Genomic DNA, 21,536 nt, shown 5'->3' with positions numbered 1-21,536 from the left:
TGTGGTATTGTGAGTATTGCACGTTTGTACCATTGCCACAAAATATGTAATGAGGCCTAATGTGGTAATAATAGTGTAGCCTTGCAGCAGGTAAGTGCATCCAATAGCTCTCCTGCAAAAGGTAGCCTGTTATAGACAAAAGACTTCCCCAGTGGTGAGAGACTCGACCCACTCCTGCCCCCGCAGTGAGGAAAGTGTACAGGAGAGTTCTGATGCCCCAACGTCCCATAGATACACTCACAGGAAGATATTGTAAACTGGGCTATGCAAGGTTTGTCTCAAGGAAGCACTAAGGGAGTTGGACAGGGTGAACCAGGCCCCCGGGATTGTAGTTATGGTAGGGCCCAGTGGTGGTGGTTGCAATCTCTTAGTGTCTGTGGCGTTTGTGGAAGCTGCTAGATCGTGGCACTCACGCAATTGGAAACTCACAGCCGGAACACCACTGAGGCTCCATCTCTCTGCTGCAAATATGGCCTAAGGTTCTTACATGCGGGTCACAGTATTTGGCAGGATTTAAGACAGTGCCGGTGAGATGTTTTTATTTAACATGGACGTTTTTAAAAAAATACTTCATGGCGTGTACATAGTATACAGTGGTTTATGTGAAGCGTATGTAGTGTACTTTAGTACTGTTTTCTAATAATGCGGAATTGAGTTCTATTGATTGATGGCCATTTCCGGTCCCGAGTCAACTTAAAAAAAGAATTGCCAGCCGGCGTGGCCCGTCAGTTGCATGGTCCATGCCTCAGCAATGGGCTTGATCCTTCTCTTAGACTCGAACCCCAACCACTTGCCTCAAGGAGACCCTGAGAGCTACCTTGTTAAGCCCATCGTTGAACACCCAGCAAACATCATTATGTCAGTTTCCGAGTGACATTCTCAAAAGACCCCGCCACCGGCTCTATGCCCGATTAGACCTTACTAATAAAACGATTAAGTGGACCTGTGTGTTGGCCTTTTGTATGGTGTCCTTGTACCTCTTTTTCTGGGAGCCCTCATGTCCTTAGGAGCAAATGTATGTTATGTGCAGCTTTCGCCAGATAATAAGCTTGTTGACATTTTTGAATTCGTGGGGGGATTCTGCAAGCCAGGTGGATCTGGTGTAACATAAGATGTGCAGTGCATGATGTACTTGGAAGCACTTGACGCACAGGGGTAGACCGCTTCCCTGCTGCAAATGTAAATGTTCTCTTTGGTCTGTCTGCTAGGTACATGTACTGGACTGACTGGGGCACCAATGCTAAAATAGAGCGAGCAACACTCGGAGGGAACTTCCGGGTGGACATTGTGAACACCAGCCTGGTTTGGCCGAATGGGCTTACCCTGGACTACGAGGAGCAGCGTCTCTACTGGGCAGATGCAAATTTGTAAGTCTTTTCCTCTGTGTTAATCTAGTTTCCTGAAGCCCCCATTCCAAGTTGTCCACTGTTGAGGGCAAAGATATCTTTTCATTTGGGGAGTATGAAAACGAAGCGATACGCTCGTTCCTGGGGACACCTCTTCTCTTTCTACAACACTGCGTGAAAACTACTTTCAGGTCCATTATACCCAGAGCGCAAGTGGTATGGAGTTTCTAAGCTCAACCCAGTTCTCCTATCTGTCAGTTTACATGGCAAACCGTGTGCCAATCTGATGCTTGCAGAAATTGGTTATGTCATCTTATCGAAGGTCAAAACAAAGTGGTAAAGTTCAGAGTGGTCAAAATACCGATTTTTATTTTTTTTCATTTGGGGATGTCCCCCCCACAACCACTGTTTTTCTATCCTTTTAACCCCACCCCAAACTATCACCACCCATTGTAACCCCTTGCCCCACTGACATATATATTTAATTAAAATGTTCTGTGTTTTTTCGGTATTTTGGCTTTCTGTGAAACTTAGCACTCTGTTTTATTTTTGGTAAAATGACTGGGTACCCAGATATTCACTTGTGAGACATCTGGTCTTCTTGGGTGCCTTAACAAAAGTCAAAAGAATTATGTTTGGTGTAATATATGCATGCAAAGTCCAGACCATATTTACAGAATCAGCAAACTGATTTAGCCTAGGCTATTTATAGTATATCCAGTAAAGCGGGAAATACTATTGTTTGTACACACTGTGTTCAGATATTTTGATTGGAGCAACTCGGAGTCTGCGCCTAGAATCAGGTCCTCAAGTAGCTAGTAAAATGAACCAACTAAAGATGGCCACCCTTATGCAATCTGAGAGATGCAGGCAGTATTAGAGTGGGCCTGTGAGCATCTGTGGTCTTGGGAGCCTACATCCTCGGCAACGCTATTTTGGGAGGATCACTGAGAGAAGGATTCGATTGTGCGACTGCAAGAAGAAGAGAGCACGGCAGTGATGATGTACCATAGATGGACGCAATGCAGTGGTCGTGGTCATGCCAGTGTGGCTATACACATGAAAGCAGCCTTTAAGAAGAGCAGGGTGAATGGTGGAGTGCCTAGCGAGTGCTGTACACCTCACAGCTCTTTTGAAGGTCAGGCCTGAAGTGCAGATTTGCTGAACAGAAGCCTATGCTTGACCTTGCCTTGGGTTGGGGCACAGAAAGGGTACATGGGTTAAATCACATGTCCTCCGAGGAGAAGAGCAAGGCTCAAAACATGTACATACTGGATGACAGAAGGTAAGGACTAACACTCCTAAATATAGCGTTCATGATGGGCGGGGTAGAATCTCAGTAACATTAGGAAGAAATGTTTTCCATGGATTCAAGTTTTGTATGAAACAGCTGCCAACACAGAGAGCGAAACCACTGAATGGACAACAGTGTACATTCAGGCCCAGGATGTTCCTGTCTGTGTGCGTCAGTAGCAACGTAGGAAAACAACACTCTAGATGGGCCAGCCAGTAATATACGGGGCACGAGGTGAAGAGTTTGGGATGTATCCCTCGTACCGACCACACTCCTCATAAGAACCACACTCCACTTCCCACGCACCTGTTCCACTCCATCACTCTCTTTCAGCACTGATACATGTTCCCATCTAACTGTAAATGTTAACTATTTCCTGCGCCCCTAAATGCTATGTTATGTGGACTTTTACTACCTGGAACCATCTTGTGTATACCTGTGAGCCTTACTCGTGTGGAATGCTGTGCAGCTTCCCGGAGCTAGGTTTACACTCAGTAAATACCAGGAATAAAATAAAATTAATAAAAATATCATGTGTTTAAGTAAATATTGCAAATGCCCCCAAAGCATTCTAACATGTTAATCACTCATAGACAGAAAATTGAACGCTGCTCCCTGGACGGAGCAAACCGTGAAGTCATCGTGAGCACCGCTATCTATCCATTCGCCATGACCCTCTTTGACCAGCATATCTTCTGGACAGACTGGAACACGCGCAGCGTGTACCGCGCAAACAAGCATGACGGCTCCGATCAGATTGTCATGATCCAGAATCTGCCACAGCGACCCATGGACATCCATGTTCTATCCAACAGTAAACAGCAGCAGTGCAGCAACCCATGCGAACAGTTCAACGGTGGCTGCAGTCACATCTGTGCTCCAGGTGAGATATGGGTATTCTTGCGATATGAGTGAGGGATTGTTAGGCATGTCTGATAGAGACAAGCTTACATCTGGACATATGTCTGAAATTAAAATCTGCATGTGTGATATGTTATGATGACCTTTTGCCTGTTGCTACATACAGAAGATTTAATGATGCTTTAGGGATAAGAGTAATATCATGTCAATCATTTGTTAAATGCTGGTTAAATGTTTGTTGTGTCACAGTGTAAAATGAAGTCGTACTCATACGTTCCGTCCCCTTTCCTCCATCCTTGTGGGCGTCCCCCAACATGGGGTGAAAAATTGAACTTCCCCTTTACATTTAGTACAGTGCGCAGGGCTCAGCCTCAGTCATGGTAACAACCCGCCGAGGCTCCACCCTATGGCGCCTCACCTTAGTCCCTTTTTCTGCATGGACAGTGTCTGACCTGGCAGCCAGCGTAGAGATTTTTTACCGTTCTGCTCGCTCCCCTTCTCTGCCTTTAATTTTTATTTAACCTCCCTTCGTTGCCTTGCCTCCCGCGGTGCATGTCGGCTGCAGAAGTATTCTCGAGATGTGCTTCTTTTGACCCATCGTACCTGGTCTTGGACCCTCATGCATTGAGTGCCTGGGACCGTACCACCGCTGGGACACGGGAGCGGCTTGTAGCACTCTCAGTCATAGGGCATTGAAGAATCGGTACAATCACCAGTACATCATTCTGTATGTGTTTTAGAGAACACTCTATGTATAATTTGTGCTCTATGATTGACTGTTGATCACAGACATATCACACAGTATCACAGATCATCCTTGCAGTAAAATATTTGAGTCAAAGGTTTAAGACATCCAGCCACGGGAGAGGATCGTAAAAGGGTCTCTTTCCTTGTACCTTGCATTTCCTTTGAATGTGATTCATGTATATTATGGGGAAGGAGATAACGAAGTTTTAAAGGCCGGCGTGTTTGTAAATACTGTGGGATGTTAATATTTCTAATGAAATAGTGATGAAAGAATGTGCTTTCTCTTTCTTTGCAAACATATAGGGCCTAATGGAGCCGAGTGCCAATGTCCAGCCGCAGGACGCTGGTATTTGGCTAACAACAACAAGCACTGCATTGTGGACAATGGGACCAGATGTGAAACTGGCATGTTCACCTGCCTCAATGGGCAATGTACACCGGAGCGATGGAAATGTGATAATGACAATGACTGTGGCGATAACTCAGATGAGCTGGAAAGTGTCTGTGGTAAGAACTGTATTCATATTTCCACCAGGAAGAGATTGCAATGTTGTGTGTCAGATGATGTTATGGTATTATGGTATTTATTGACCGCAGACCTAGCTTTGAGAAACAATGGAGCACTGTACAGAGGTATACACAATACAGATACACAACGGAACACAAAGGAGTGCTTTACAGAGGTATACAACAGTGCAGATATACAGCAGGGGTAGGATACAGGAGGCACAACAGAGGGGTACAGCTCCACAGGGTGGTGGGGAGGAGAGGGGCAGATGGCTTCTACTGAGTCAGGTGATGCAGGGGTGATGTGATGGCCTAGGTGTTGAGGAGGAGAGATTCCTTGAAGAGCTGGGTCTTGAGTTTTTTCCTGAATTGTAGGAATGTGGGGGAGAGTCTGACGCTGACGGGGAGGAGGTTCCATAGTCTTGGGGCGTAGGCAGAGAAGGCTTGTTCTCTGGACCTTTCTTTTTTGCAGCAGCGGATTTCAAGTCTGCACGTGTCCTGGCTTCTGGTGGTGCTGAATTTCTCCGGGGGGCCTGAATGGTACTGGGCAACTTAGGGGACCTAAAACCATACAACCTGTGTAAGTTTTAAAGAGAGGTAATGGCAGGGGGACCTTTGGAGAAAACCCTATGTCCCCCATAAAGAAGTCAATGAGCCAAAAAAGACAAGGGGGAAAAGGCAAAATGGTGAGGGGACCCAAAAAAGTGGTCCTAGAATCCCGAAAACAGGAATTCTGATTTAGCAGACACCAAGGTTAATTGTCATCAACTTATCAATGCCTTTGCAATTGCCATCAACTCGCCATGCCTGATAAGTGCACCCTCCTGGCCCTCATGATGAGCAGACAGGAAACAACAACGATGAGAGAAGTGATTTGTCGATCAACAGGCATGTCGACCAGGTGCTGTCAAGGATAGCTACATGTCTGTGGGAAGGCCAACGAAAAAGCCACACACCTGTTTGGAATGCCAACAGTGTTCAACCCGAAAAAGCTCTTCTTTACATTAATGAGCTTACCCAGACTTCTCCAGGCAGGTATAGGCATAGGTTCCAGTTCACAAAGTTACCAAGAGTAACTCTTAGTACTGGAGTGAGACTATTCAATTCAGAAAGAGATAGCAAGGAGTGATCTATAGGTCCCTCCCCACTTACTCTTCTCTTTCCAGGAGTAAGTCAAAAGTGAGTCAGTCCTGGAAACTACTTTGTGGATTAAATAGTCTCCCTCCATGCTGAAGTCATCAGTAAGTCATAGTTACTGGGGGTAGCATATTTGTGAAAGAGTCTCATAGTTTATAGGTTTCTGTGACAAGGACCATGTAACTCATCCCGCTCCCTATCTAGCTTATACATGCAGTCGCCATATGTCCCCATAATACTTATATAGTGCTACCCTCTGAACTTTCAGTGCTTCTATTGCATATCCAAGATTCCTTCTTGATACTGACTAAATGGAATTCTTGGAATTGGTACTTCTTGATACTGACTAAATGGAATTCTTGGAATTGGTACTTTGTTTTTAGTGCCTCAACTCCCTTTTCTGTTTCCCATATATAGGCAAGAAAATACTTGATGTGTGCAATAATTCTGTAGCATCTGTCTACCACTAATCTGAATGTATATTTTACTTTTCATGCAGTCCGCTTTGAGGCAGTTTTTGCTCTGGCAGGTAACATGGAAGTATTCATATGAACTGCTCCCCTTGTACAGTCACAGGGGTCTTTTTTGTTCCATCCATGACTTTTCTTAAGTGCCTTTTTTTTGTTGCTGGCAGCCTTCCATACCTGTCTGCCGACAGCGTTCACGTGCGGCAATGGGCGGTGCGTCCCGTACCATTACCGGTGCGACCACTATGATGACTGTGGTGACAACAGCGACGAGGCGGGATGCATCTTTCGGACATGCGACTCCGCAACCGAGTTCACATGCAATAACAGACGGTGTATCGACCTGCAGTATGTGTGTAACGGGGTCAACAACTGTTACGATAATGGCACTTCGGATGAGAGAAACTGCCGTAAGTTGCTCTTGGACATGTAGTTAAATAATGTAATTCTATGTAAATTTATATTTTTTAAATATGCTTTCTTTTAAACATCTATTTTATGGCTTCAGCCTGTGTGTAACTATGCTCCTCTCTTAATAGACATCGCAAAGACATTTCTTTTACAATGAATAATATTATGATTGCGAGCGGGTTTCCCAAATTCTTTTTAATGAGTCTACATAAGTCTGTGGCGCATGTATTGGCGAGCACTGGTAGGGAAGCAACTTATTTCACAAGTGCATCTTCATTAACTCCTTAAGTGCCAAGGACGAGTATGCTTGTCCTTTTTGCATAGACTTGCATAATAGTGGCAGTTAACGTTACCGGGATCCAGAAGAACAAAGAAAGCATACACATTTGGAGAGGGAGTTAGACTCAAGAACACAGCCCTGAGTGCGGCTAGATCACTGGGTTGGACCGGTCCTCCACAAGTTGACCATCAAATACTAAGAGCTTAATATTTCACCAGCATAGCATTTAATACAGACAATCAGAAATGTAATTGTGTTCCCAGATTGGAGCTTAGTGAAAGGGAGGCCCTCTCCCTGTTACCTATTTTATTTCAGAAACAAATAAGACACAATCTGATTGGGTCTAAGTTGCATTTTGGGAGCTTCTTCAGTCTAGCTTAGCTGCCGAGGTCTTGTACAGAAAAGAGCTCTGTCAAGTGGGCAAAAGATTTGAAAGTTAATCTTCAAGAGATGGAGTCGATTGAGGGTTGCTTTTGCTAGTTGGTGATTATTTGGTTAGTTGGCAGGTGAGCATGGCCATGTCAAAAGCATAGTATGACTTCTTAAAGAGAGCCTGTCCGGGAAAGGGAATGGCAAGAAGGGAAAGGTCTGTGCAGAGTATGACATTGATAGAATCAAGACCAAAACTGTTGCTCGAAAAACTGAGGGCACTGCAGGTTTGCTATTTAGGATCATGACACAACGAAACCTGTTTCACTAGGAAGAGAGGGGGGCATCCACCTGGGCACTGATTATCATCCCAGGTATTAGGGTTTCCCCTTCAGAGAAGGATATATATCTGGCCGCAGTTTTATTTCAGCACTTTTTTACATCAAGGTTGGATTTCTCCTTAGACTCCAATGGATGGGGGCCAACATTAGAAAAACACAGAAAAGACAGAGGGGCCTTGAGGGACACATCCCATTTGGTATACTCATTGGTATACTAATTTGGGAATTAATTTCATTAAGGGTGCACACCTGTATTTCTTTTAATGATCATTGTTTTGCGTGAAGAGGAATCATTTCATACTCCTCAGTTTTCCCAACTACAACTTTGCCGTAAATGTTTTTGCTGTATTTTATACCACAAAAAATAGATGGTAAGTTTGCGTATTACACATAGAAGAGGGATTAAGGGGTGGAAGGTGGCCGGAGGTGTGTCCACCATACTTTTTGTGGTAAACAAAGAGGCAAAATCTGCAAGAACATTTAGCAAAGGTGTGTTCGGCAAGAGAAATGCAAGGAATCTCCCTAGATCCAACCCTTTTGCCTTAGCAGCGACATTCAGCAGTCTGTGTCAGCTCACAACTAAGGTGGCTTGGATTTTTCCAAAAGATACAAATTGCTTAAACAAAGATGCATAGAAAATAGCTGTAGCCGAGCATCGTCGCTGCACGCTGTGTACTAGGAGAGCCATGACTAGCTCTCAAGCATGGAAGAAAGGAGGAAGTCAAGAGAAACAGGTTGCAATTATTTCTGTGCCTTTTTTCCCTTTCAAAGCTGAGCGCACTTGTCAACCAGGATACACGAAATGTCAAAGCACCAACATTTGCATTCCTCGGACTTACCTTTGTGATGGAGATAATGACTGTGGTGACATGAGTGATGAAAGCCCAACCCACTGCGGTAAGTTGATAGGGGGGCCAGTCATATTCTCGCTCCCTCTTGCGCGCGTGCTCCTGCTCTGTCACTCCTAGCTAATAGCCATCAGTAAAGAGCGATGTGATGAAAACTGGTGCCACGTGAGTTGTTACATCAGTCAAAAAACTCGAGGCAAAACACCAGCTGTAGAATATTCCCGTAAGTCATATCAGAAGATAGAAGTGTGCAATAACTACTTGAAATGAAGCAGTTGAAAGATTTTGCTGGTGTAACAAGTGTGTATATACAGAGGAAACACATTTTTGAAAAATAGTTATATTACCTACAAAAAAGAGAAGTCTACAAAATGTGGGAATGCCAATGTTAAAGTACAAACACTCAGTTGAAAGGTAACAACATGTCAAGGCTATGAATCTTGGCAATGCCAATGTCTAGGTACACACACTAGAGTTTCCCTAATACAAAATAAAGTCCCTCACACTACACATTTCACTTTAACACTACACCACTACTTCACCCGATTAACTTTCATTAATTGTAGCACACTTATGAGCGGCGTATGCGCTCGGTGTTGGCAGCACTGAGACCTCGGTGTGGCAGGCCGGGGTAGAAGGTGTTTTGTTTGTTTTGATTGTGATCCTAACATCATGGTGAGGGTATTCTGTTTCTTGTAGTTTGTTTGTTAAGGAGTGTGGTATCCTGGTATGATTGTAGTTAGTACTTGTCTATGAAGGGGCCTCACAGAATGTTAAAGTGGAGCTGAGAGTGTTGGAGGCATGGGGATTCCACTGTGTGTCGGTTGGGACTTGGAGATAGACTGGGAACCAGGGCAGAGGCTTATTACTTACTCTCCAACCTTTCATTGACTATGCTATGTAACCAAGAAGAATAAAGCCTGTTTCCTTTTACACTTACCTGAGTCAGCCTGGTTCCTGCTCCATGTCATTCCTGACTCAAATACATCACTAATATTTAAAGCCATTGTTGTGAAGTCGTGGTCTGGAGTAAGTTAAGGTTACATATGTAATGTCACAGTATGGACACTGTAGATAAGGTCACATGGCACATTACGTAGGCAAATTAAAAATACATTTTCTATAACTTTTGACTGACCTAATCCATAAAAGTTCACCAAATTAGGCAAAAAACATGTGATAGCAATATAATATTTAAGGTTACATGACGCTTTACATAGAAGAATGAGAAACAATTTTCCTCTCTGACATTTGACCTTAGGTACCCCCACTTGCCTTCCACAACTACACATGTACACAGCAGCAGCAGGAGAGACCAGTTGTATATTGCTTTGGACAATGAGAGTATTTTTAAATTAAATGCTCTATTAGTATAACTTGCTATCAAAGGTTTTTTCAAGTTATGTATTTCCATGGTTTATAATAAATCAAACTGAAATTGATAACCTTTGATGTGAAATGTGGATTTTTGATGAGTCGGCATGAGCCAACGCGCCGTTGGTCCTTCCCACTGCTTCAGACACCCCCACTTTCAACAGGGGAGGGCAGGCCAATATGACCCCTTACTAGCCTCCCGTGCGGCCTGCTCTGCCCTTCTCCTCCATACACCCCTGCAGTTTTTAATCTTGTAATGAGGTGACTGCCCAAAATCCCTGTTCCTCCCTACCCTGCCCCCACATTGCCACTTACCTGCCCTTGGCCAGTTTCAGTCACACCATGCCCCTGCGCGGGCTGGATTGTCCAAAATGCTAATTCCCAGGCCCCACATCCTCTGGCGTCTTAAATTGTATACGTTGACACGCTGCACCCTGCTGGATTGACTCGCTCCGAGCTGGAATGACAGGCGGTGTGTGGATACTGCAACATACTGAGGGTACAATGGGATATACATCCATTTGGTTCCATCTTGATTCCGTCGACAACCTAAGCCGTTCAAGCGATAGATATGCTTAACTTATGGGTATTGTGTTTTACTACATAATAGGATTCTGTGGAAAGATTATGCGATCCAACTGAGTAATGGGCTGATTGATGACACATACGTAGCCATTTTACTTATGGTGTACTCCCAGGTTCATGAAGTGACCGTGTAGAGCGCATGCGTGTCCTATGACAAATTTTCAAGTAAATAAAAATATCTTAAACACTTCATCTTCCCTTCACCTGCGTTATAGAAGATCGCAACATACTGCGTGGAGGACACATAGAACCGCTCAATCTGCAAAGCAAATATTTCAAATTTCGAACATAGGCCCATAAGCAACCATTAACTCTGCACTTTCTCTTCCAGTGTCATTGACTTGCACAGACAGTGAGTTCCGCTGTACGTCCGGCCGTTGCATCCCTGCTCACTGGTACTGTGACATTGGAGTGGACTGTGCGGATGGCTCTGACGAGCCGCCTTCATGTGGTAAGTAGTTTTCATATAAGTAAAAAAAGAAGATTTAAGTGCTTCAGTTCACCACACTAATCTTAATTTTTTATATGGCTCTTTCATTATTTTCTTTATTTGTTAGCATTTGTAGTCAAATTCTAGGAAAGTTTCTAGAAAGAAAATCTAAACAATGAAGAGAGTACAACACACTGCCAAAGTTAGCCGTTTGGATTCAATGCACTGTATAGTCAGTGCTTCCAACTGTTTTTATTCATGGTTCAGCTAATTTCAATCCCTCTGTCCTTTTCTTCTACTGGCTTAGAATATCTGACCTTTTAATTTCTTAAACTTAACTTTGTTTACTCAAAAAAACAGCTAGTTAGCCATGACTTGTATGCTCCAGATCTGCCCAATCAGAGTCTGTGCCTGTGTTCGCGGCAGTGGTTCCCTTTTTTACCAACATTGTAAGTGCAAAAATGCTCTATAAAGCCACTACATTTTAGAATAAAGCACAAATCAAATAGTAAAATGACTGCTTTTGTCATCTTGCCCTTTTCTATTTCTTTTCCTGAAATCGAAAGTAGCATCAGACATCCAACCAACCTAAAGTGTGTTCATGATTATAAGGGCCATATTAATGGTGGAGATGTATATGTTTCTGCATGTCACGGGAACATGTACATGTACTCTTCGTCCTTTCCTGCCTCAGCGTGACGCATTGCTGGTTTCAAAACAGCAGTAGCCGGAACTGCGCATGTGTAGGTGATATCTCCAGAGTCCAGATGTGGGCATTTTGGAGACTTTGAAGGGGTAGGAGGCCCTCCATACCATTCTATATCAAGGATGCAGACACCTGCATCCACGCTTCACCCCTGTTAGGGATCATCTGTGCGGTTGGTCTGTACTGCACTGATGATTCCCAAGAAGGCTGAAACGCAGACGTGGTTGTATGCATCCATGAGAGATGTCTATCTTGGGTTGATAAATCTGTGTGTCAAATAGTGGTGCCATATAGGATAAAGAGCAACAAGAATGCTAATTTGCACAAAATGCATTGCTCAGTGGTTCTAAACTGGAGGGGAACTTCCAGGGATGGCCACTGGGTGGCACTGTGGCATGTGAGGCCTATTCTACTCTCACATAGTTTTGCAATTCCATGTTCTTGAAATAAAATAAAAGTAGGGCCGTGCTCCCAAATACAGTCTTCATACAATATCCACCTTCTCAGGTATGAATGGATTAGTGATGGTCTGTATTTTACAATGTAGATTTTTTAAGGTACAGAAGTGTCCTCTGCGTGTTCTCATATCATCCTGTAGGATTAGGAGTGGTGCCGGGATTGTGCTACGGTACGCAAAGGAACATGTTGCGATCTCTATACCTCTTTGCTGTGCCACTGTTTCTGTTTTAGGGCCTATCCATAGCCCTCGTGTTGACAGCCAGGTGGTATGGCCTTTCTGAAGTACTGGCCCTGTTCGAGATGCACAGGATCGGGATCTCATTCGGAGTGTGGTGGGACGTAAATTCTGCCGGTTTTCCGCCGGCGGAAAGAACCCTATTAAAAGTTAGCATTCTGCCAGTTTTGCAATGTTCTTCCGCCGGTGGAAAATCCCCCGGTCTCCATGCCTTGCAATGGGGGTCGGCGCATTTTCTGCCAGCTGAAAACTGGCAGAATGCTAACTTTTAACAGGCTTCTTTCCATCGGCGGAAACCATTGGATTTTGCCCACCGCCAAACTCTAAATGAGGCACGGTGTGTAACTATGTTATGGACTGTGTGTGCGAATATGAAGGATCCCTGCCCTGGTTATAAGCATTCAGTAAGAGGAGGTGCCCAGCCTGGCCTCATGCAGTGTTTCCCTAATCCAGATTTCAGGTTACAGACTTTGGAAGTCCACATTATTGTAACTTTCAGAGTTTCAAATTGCCGTTAAAGCCCTCAGGTCTATCGATAGATTCACCTGTTGATAAGCAAAGCTGTAATACCTTCCCAGTGCTGATGGTGTAATGGAGAAGTCTGAGGAAATTGGGAGGCAGATTTGAATAATGCTTTCTTTATCCTGAAGGACTTTTGTGTGCAGTGCATCTTAGCTATCCCTTCTCGTGTGTTGCATTCCCCAGGAGTAAATCTATTCCAAAGAATGCTTCTCTTCAGGGGTGGTATCTTTTAATCTTAATTCTGGAGTCTGCTCTAACAGTCAATATGGTTGTGTTCCTTTTGAAGCGTCCCGGCTGCAGACTTGTTCGAGCGACCAGTTCAGGTGTGATGATGCACGGTGTATCCCCTCAGGGTGGATCTGTGACGGGGACAATGACTGCGGAGATATGAGTGACGAAGACCAGAGACATAACTGTGGTAAGTCTGAGAAAGGTAATCATGTAATGGCCTGGGGCTGATGCGTAGAACAAAATAGCTTTGTTAAAACCAATCCTCTCCAGCAATCAAAAGAGCTTCTTCCTGGAGAGAAGATTGGAAATTCTGAAGATTGGAAATTCAGAAGATTGGAAATTCAGATGATTGGAAATTCTGTGTGTGCCTTTCTACTACCACATATAAAATATTGTGCTTTCCTACAATTCCAGTAAACTTTAACTCATAACTATAATTCAGAAAAAGACCCCAACACTCTATAAGAGTGTGCAGATGTTCTGGGACCTGTACTATAGTTGCTTACACTGCAGTTTGCTCTTTCCTTTGAGTTTCTGTCCAACTTTTCACAAGGTGTCTATGATCTAATGTGGAGAACCAAATTATGACTATCAGAAAGTACAAGATTGAGTAAGAATGTGCCCAGACTGTTATGGTAGATGTGCGCTTCCAGTGAACACGCTGGGCCACTGCCTCACCTGGGGTTCTTTATCCATGTGTGTTGTAAGATTTCAGAATTTCATCGAATGTTTTTGTTGGTGATGAGACCTTCATCATCGTTTTTTAATTCTCAAAACAATCCGTTGCTTTGCATCTTCTCTACTCCTCTTTCTACACATAGGTGATTTGTCTCATCAAGGAAGCTTATACATTTGCCATTTCCCTATTAATAAATACGTATCCTAGGATGTGGATCTGCACCGGGCAACGTCCGGTGCCAGAGGTCTTGCCACAACATTGACCTGTTGCATTTCTCCGGGTGTCTTTCACTCAATGACCGAGAAAAAGGCTAAATCTAAGCGTCATGGTTCAGATCACCCACAGCCACTCTATGAGGTGAGCAGTGATAAGGCCACTTACCTCTAGCCGAAGGTTAAATTCCTCTTTGCTCCCACTACCCCATTCTCATTTGTCAAAAGGATGAGAGTTTGAAGTGTCATTGGTTACGATGTGGTTATAGGCCAGCACAATAGCTTTGAGTAATTCAGCTGGAGCAGAGCCGGCCCTTCTCGGGGACATGGGACGTGCAGATCCCATGAGTATGATCTTTTGTCTAGAAACCAAACATTCTTTATTTTCCTCTCGCCACAAGTATGTATTCATGTAATACTCTTACGTCACGTCCCCTTTCCTCCATACTGTATGGGCGTCCCTTGTGAGGGACGGGAGACAGAACCTTTAACCTTTTCAACAGAAAAACCTTCTTCCCCTTTAAATTTAGTGGCGCGTGCGGGCACGCCCCTAGGAGCATGCGCTCGCCTGACTTTGCCCACTGGCACCACTCCTCAGTCGCCTTTTTATCTGTGGCGGGAACGGGCCGATTTCAGCAGCGCTCCTGGTTTTGGCTTCGGCCATGTAATACCACTCGCTCTTCCCCGTATATTTTTCTATCTTTTCTTTTTCTTCTAGATACTTGGTCCTCCGATGCCACGCTCCCCCCGGCGCATGTCGACTTTGACTGGCTTCAGCAGGTGTCCCGCCTGCGAGGAGCTCTTCCCCACATCAGACCCGCACGCCCTTTGCTTCCACTGCCTTGACCTCGACCACTGCTGGGAAGGTTGCTCATCGTGCGACTCATTGACACCTGAGGAACTGAAGAACAGGCTAGCTAGGTGGAGAGAGCTCTTCCAGATGTCACCTCCTAAGGTCCTGAAGGACTTTGTCAAACTTCGTTCGAGGCCTAAGGTAAGGCCTCTATTCACCATCGCACCCCGATCTTGTACCAGGGTTACTCCCGAGGAGCAACGCCGTAGTACCGGCATCATGTCCGAGGGGACGCATTCACGCAGCACTACCAGCAGTTCTGCCGAGGGCTGTACGCCTTCCTTGCCTCAGCCTGAGGGGCGGGATAAGCCTTACAATCCAATACCAAGCGTCTTGGACAGGGCTGGTTCCAGCGAGCTAGGCACCACGGCTTCGGCACGTGGCACGCAGCTCCACAAAATGGCCGTCGCACCAGACAAAATGACAGCTCCTCCGATGCCTCCTCTAGCAGAGCAGGTCGAGGAAGGAGTGACAAGGTGGGACTGTGGTCAACCAGATACGTGGTCTACAGCGTATCCATCAGCAGCGCAGGTCAGGTTCCCCCTACATCCCAGACAGAGTGCGCCCTGGCAGCAGCAGCCCGTGGCCACTCCATCAATATCTCCTGCCACCTGCCTGATGCGAACGCCCCAGATGGGATATGTCCTTCGGGATGCTATCAGGGACATGCTCCCTCAGGTCACCCGACCGGTACCTTTAGTCATTACACCAATGGCACTGGTGCCTCAGGCCCCAGCGCTTCCTGCTCTTCCTTTGCCGGCCCCTTTGCCACCGGCAGTACAGGCGGTTCCACAGGCTCCGGTTCCCACACCGCAGTACACGGCACCTAGTACCCCTCCACTAATTCTGGATCCTCCGAGCACGTAGGTGGACACAAAAGAGGAGGAGGACCCCCACACACCATCATCAGCAAAGGCCTTCCACGAGCACCTTTCCACGAGCGCCTTACGGCCCTGGCAGAATACCTGGGCCTTCCTCAGCCCGAGGTTGAGCAGCCCGTGGAGGGTGTCCTGGCAGAAGTCCTCATGTTAAGGCCCCCCTTCAAGACAGGGATCCCGATGCAGCAGGACATTGTTGCCCTGGCCAAGAAGGGGTGGTTCAAGCTGCACTCGGCCCAACCTGTCATTCGGCACCTCAACGGCAAGTACAGGCAACTAGAGGGGCATACACTCTTGCTTTCAGCCCATCCTCAGCTGCACTCCTCAGAGATCGCTGCAGCGTCACTATATTCTAAGCCTCATTTCTCCTCGACCACCTTGTCCTCGGCGCTGCTAAGCAAGGAGGAGAAGATCTTGGAGGCGTACGGGAAAAAGATGTACTCCAACACCTCCCTGCACCTGAGTCAAATCAACGCCGATGCCATGCTGGTAGCTGCTAATGAAAGGCTCTGGTGGGAAATCACGGACTTCCTCCCGGAACTCCCGCCCCAAAGCCAGGCTCGCTTCAAAGCGGGACTAGAAGAAGCCAGACTGGTAGCATCCAACATCATGGAGTCCTCAGTGGCCCATATTGATACCTCTGGCCGGGTCATCTGCATTGCCACGGACATGAGAAGGATGGCCTGGCTCCGGGGCTACGAAGTTCAACTCGGACGTCCAGGAACGCATATTGGACCTTCCATTCGAGGGTAGTGACCTCTTTCACTCCTCCGCGGATGAAGAATTAGATAAAAAGAAGAACAGCTCACAGACCGCAAAGTCTTTATCCATTCTTACGAAGGCCACGCCCAAGGTGTACACCCAGTCGGTATACCGTCCTTTGATCGCGGGACTTTTGATCGCAGGGTTTTTTACCGCAAATTTATATTCGAAAAAAAAACTCATTGTTTTTTTGGGGGGGAGGGGTTAAAAAATTTAAAAAATGTGTGTAAGGGAGTAAAAAAATAAATAAAGTGAACAGGGTGTTTGGTGGGGTAACCCCCCAAAAAAAGAATTGATGGTTTGTTTTCCAAAAAACAATTTGCGGTAAAAAAACCTGCGATGAAAAGTCCCGCAATTAAATAACGCAGAACTACCCAGTCCAACCCATGCTCCGACAAGGGGCGGGTGCCTGGAGGGTTCCGAGGCTTCCAGGAGCAGAGGTCCAGTCAACCTGACCGTTCCCCGAATCTGCATCGGAGGAAACAACAAAACGGGGAGGGGTGGGGGCAAGGGTTTTTTCCGATCCCCCTCCTACTCAGCAACCTCAGAGCGGAAAAAAGGCATGACAAGCCTCTTCGGGTCCATGTTTCTCCAGTGGGGGGCAGGCTTGCCTCTCACATGCAATTTTGGCGCCAACATTTTTCAGACCCCTGGATCCTGTCTGTAGTGTCCACGGAGTACCGCCTACCGATCCCTCCATTTCCTCCCTCCTCTCCCACAGATTGGGACAGCAACTCTGTTGGTGGAAGTCCGGTCGCTCGTCGAGAGCCAGGCAGTGGAAGAAGTCCCAGCCTACCAGAGAAGATTGGGCTTCTATTCCAGGATTTTTGCCATACAGAAGAACCAGGCTGGCCTGAGAGTTGTGCTGGACCTTTCCACCCTCAACCTCTCCCTACCTCTACAAAAATCCAAGATGTTTACGCCAGCTCTAATTGCGGAGACACTGAACAGGGGAGACTGGATGTGCTATCTGGATATGAAGGACGCTTATCTACACGTTCCGAATTGGCAGCCGCATCGGTCCTTCCTGCGCTGCAGGATCATGGGCTGCCATTTCCAGTACAAGGTTCTACCCTTCGGCCTCAACTCATCCCCCAGGGTAGTCACCAGGCTGACGAATGCGGTGGCGGCTCTCCTCAGGGCCCAGGGCCAACACATCTAACCATACCTCATCGACTGGCTCGTCAGGGCCTCATCTCCGGAGGCAGTTCTTCACACCTCCTGCGTGCTTATGAGCACACTCCACAACCTGGGATTTATTATCAATCTCAAGAAGTCTCAGCTGGAACCGACACAGAAACTGACCTTCCTGGGCCTCATCTGGGACACCGTCTCTGAGTGGGTGTTTCCCTCAGAGGACAAGATCACGGCCATCAAGAGAGCTACTACTCACTTCCTCTCCAGGGCTGTGACTTCGGCCTGGTGGTACCAACACCTACTGGGCCTTATGGTGGCGGTCCTTCTGGCCGTCCCCCACACGAGACTCAGGATGAGGAGGCTACAGCTGCACTTTGCAGCTTCCTGGAATCAGGAGCGGGGCTCACAATCGGAGCCTGTGGACATTCCCACGTCTCTCCACCCGGACCTCCTCTGGTGATCCGCAGACTTCAACCAGCAGTGGGGGAAGCCCTTCCGGCAGCCTCTCCCTCAGGTCACTGTCACGACAGACTCCTCCCTCGAGGGCTGGGGAGCCACTCTGGACAACCACAGCGTCCATGGAGTTTGGACCCGGCTGGAACAGGAGTCCCACATCAACTGACTAGAAATGAAGGACATATGGCTAGCCCTCAAAGCCTTCCTCCCTCTCATAGAGGGCAAGACAGTACTTATCCAGACGGATAGACAGATTCATGGTTAAGAAAAAGGAGACAGTATTTAATCTCATCAGAGTGGTTATTGCTTTACCAACAGATATTTGCAAAAAATCTATTTCTCTAAACTAGTTAAATATAGATCTGGGCTTCCTGAAATTCTACGTAGAACAATGCAACATTAAAATGATCAAAATCATAAGGAGTTTGAAAAAGTGTTATTTAGGAAGAGTAAGATAAGTACTGTGTTTGAGATGCCCAATCAGCTGTTTTGCTGCTGTTTTCATTAAGAGGCGGGCACAATATTTAGACTAATAACTCTTAGGCTATAATAGAAACCGTTGCATTTGAAGTGTACATTTAGAATTATGAGTATAGTTTCACAATAAAGGATGTCTGCATTAGAACAATTAATAATGCATTGGTATTTGATTACAAACATACAGATGCTAATTCATTTCCCAGATTTATACATCAAGTGAAGTCACCTATCAATTAAAGACAGGTGATACATTTATAGATGACAAGTCAAATATCAAGTAGAAAATAAAGTAGAGCATGCCATTACCTACTATGTTAAAATGGGGAGTCCAAAAATATAGAAAAGGGAAGAAGCAGGCACCACAATCCACTCATCGATATATCCTCTGTATTATGCCGTTTTGTATTCAATTTAAAGGAGCTACAAGGCTTAAGTCGATCCTGTGATACGGATCCGCAAAAACTTCAAAACACAAGAACCAGGAGTATCCACCAAGTAATGCCTGATTCTCTCATATTACTCGACAACGAGCTGTTAAATCGTGATGATTCTTATCATTATTTTTCTTTAATATTCATTCATCTCATAGTTCTCTATGGTGTCTTTAAATCCAAAGAATTATGTACACAGTTGCGAAAAAGTAAATAAAATAAGGCTTTTTAATCCAACAAAGACCAATATGGAAATTGGCTTCTTTGAGGCAGAACAGTCTCCTAAGTCACAATATGGCTGAAAGCCGGTGCATTTCGGAGTCAAGCTCCATCCTCGGGGCTTTCCATATGAGCCTTATCGCTTGCTAAGGGTGCCAGTACTTCTGTGACCGGTCTGTCTAGCGTGGCCGCTGCGCCCGGCAAGGTCAGACCTGCTGGGCACAGCAGCCACGGCAGGAAGACTCTTTTCCGATCCCAAAACAAGGGTGCCGGTGAGTTTACCGGCACAGTTGTTTCCGGACCGGCAAACTTATAATGAGGCCCATGGAAATGTCCTTGTGACATTTGAGCATGCTTCTAATGTGTGAATTGTTTCTAGGAAGCCGAAACTGCACAGCAGCAGAGTTTACATGTGTGAATAACAGACCACCCATGCGGAGGTGTATCCCGCGAGGCTGGGTCTGTGATGGAGATGCGGACTGCTCTGACGCCTACGATGAACACCAGAACTGCACCAGAAGGTCGTGCGGTGAGAACGAGTTTACCTGCAGTAATGGCCTATGTGTCCGCAATTCCTACAGGTTAGTAACCAATAGCAACACAGACTGTAATGCGCTGATAATTTGCTGTGTTCTTACTTTACTACTGAGTACATAGCCAATGTCATTTGATCCCGAAAATGATTCTAGCTTGAGATAACGAAGAGTGTGTTGTGTTGCCTGAAGATGGAATGCTGCGTTATCCCAGTCTGTTGTTTTTTTACCTCAGTATTATAGGATTCCACTGTTTGTATGAGTGTTTGGAATCGGACTTGGTATTGAGTTGTGTAAAAATCTACTTCAGTATGACATACCCACATTACATTAGGTCGGGTCCATTGTTTTTCTGAAACATATCAGAGTTGTGTCACATGTCGTGGCCTGAGCGTCTCACAGACAGTTTTCGTCACAATTCCTACATTATTTGTATGGCTTTGTTTTCAGGCAACACTTCTATTAACCACCCAATATGTTTGTAGCATGAAGTATGGGTCGCTAGAGGAAACCCGTGCTTGGAGCACAGGGCCCTGCAAGGCCATTGCCTGATGATATATGTAAGAGTTCAGGAACAGCTTGAACTCCCTGAAGCAGCCCTGAAGTTCCCTGAGTAGAGCTCAGACCAAGATGGTTCTTTGTCTATTAGACAATTTTATCCGAGAGTAAATGCTGAACATGTCAGCCAGAGAGCATTCAAAACACACATATGTCATCCTCTGATTATCAGTGTTAACACTGAGCAGCCAGGGCAGGCCACCATTGGAACTGCACGCTGGTGTTGTTCTAGAAGGTGAAACAGTCTCTGCTGAAGAGCACTCTAAATGGCATTAGATGGACATCACTTCCCACGTAGTACCTTCTCAGTCAGAGATTATTCATATTAATAGTAATCATCTTTCAAATAGATGCCAAGTGTAGTGCCTTTGTTGAATGACAAATAAACAGGCATGTTTCTAACATTTTCAAGACTGGATCCTGATTTATAGTCCTTCAATAGCAGAAAATGTCCCCTGATGCCTGGGCTATTGCCCAATCAAAGAAAGAGAGATGCTTTGCTTCGGTTCCATACCTAAATAAGTAGGTGGGTAGCATAGCACCAGTATGGAAGTCTTCCATCACACACCTAAGTGTGCCTTAATTACCTGCACCCTGAAGTATACCAGCAAGCTGCAGCTCCCAGGGCATACAGAGTGGAGAATAATTAAGCAATAACTCCCAAGCTGGGGGGCATTACCTCCAGGTAATGACCCAGAGCCCAATTCACAGGCCCAAACAAAGCAATGGCCTTAACTTGGGACCCAGCGCCATTACCTCACTGGTGGTTATGCCCACAGAGGGGTCTATAGCTATTTGTGCTCTGGCATGATTTCTAGAGTGTTAAGAGCTTTTTTTTTTAAGTTGAGAAACAGCATGGTTACAGTTTCAAAACTTCAAAAAGCTACAAAACAAAATGGCCGCTATGAACGCAGGATGAAGGGAACCATACATAGTGCCTTCTCCTTTTTCATGGTGGTCATTGCCGTGGAGGCGGAGGGGGCATGACAGGAGAGGCGGCTATGAGGCAACAGTTGAGGTGGGTGCAAGTTAGTGGGGCTTGAGATGGGAAGATGGGGACATTTGGTGGGGGAGGCAGAAGTGGCGAGGGGGCAAAGGATGCGCGGGTGACTGAAAGGCTTTTGCCCCAGGAGGCAAGATGGTGGCCTCCTGCTGCTCATGGGGCTTGAAATACAGGCAATACCATGA

The 21,536-nt window shown here is 45.8% G+C and overlaps 1 protein-coding gene across 2 annotated transcripts in view; it reads left to right on the top strand.

Annotated features, from left to right (window-relative positions):
• LRP2 (LDL receptor related protein 2) overlaps nt 1-21,536 on the top strand; it is a 516,831-nt gene that overhangs the window by 341,489 nt on the left and 153,806 nt on the right. Inside the window, exons 41-49 of one of the 2 annotated variants that reach the window (XM_069616157.1) lie at nt 1,209-1,367; nt 3,234-3,523; nt 4,552-4,755; nt 6,392-6,421; nt 6,527-6,769; nt 8,532-8,657; nt 10,899-11,018; nt 13,206-13,337; nt 19,637-19,838. In XM_069616157.1, the coding sequence (XP_069472258.1) occupies nt 1,209-1,367; nt 3,234-3,523; nt 4,552-4,755; nt 6,392-6,421; nt 6,527-6,769; nt 8,532-8,657; nt 10,899-11,018; nt 13,206-13,337; nt 19,637-19,838 (1,506 nt within the window). The remainder of the gene's footprint in view (nt 1-1,208; nt 1,368-3,233; nt 3,524-4,551; nt 4,756-6,391; nt 6,422-6,526; nt 6,770-8,531; nt 8,658-10,898; nt 11,019-13,205; nt 13,338-19,636; nt 19,839-21,536) is intronic. The other variant, XM_069616158.1, reaches the window with a different exon arrangement.

The sequence above is a fragment of the Ambystoma mexicanum genome, chromosome 9 (genome assembly GCF_040938575.1).
Source record: "Ambystoma mexicanum isolate Mex_15411 chromosome 9, UKY_AmexF1_1, whole genome shotgun sequence".
Lineage (NCBI taxonomy): Eukaryota > Metazoa > Chordata > Amphibia > Caudata > Ambystomatidae > Ambystoma > Ambystoma mexicanum.
Note: the sequence above shows the minus strand (reverse complement) of the source record. Positions and strands in the feature narration are given on the sequence as shown.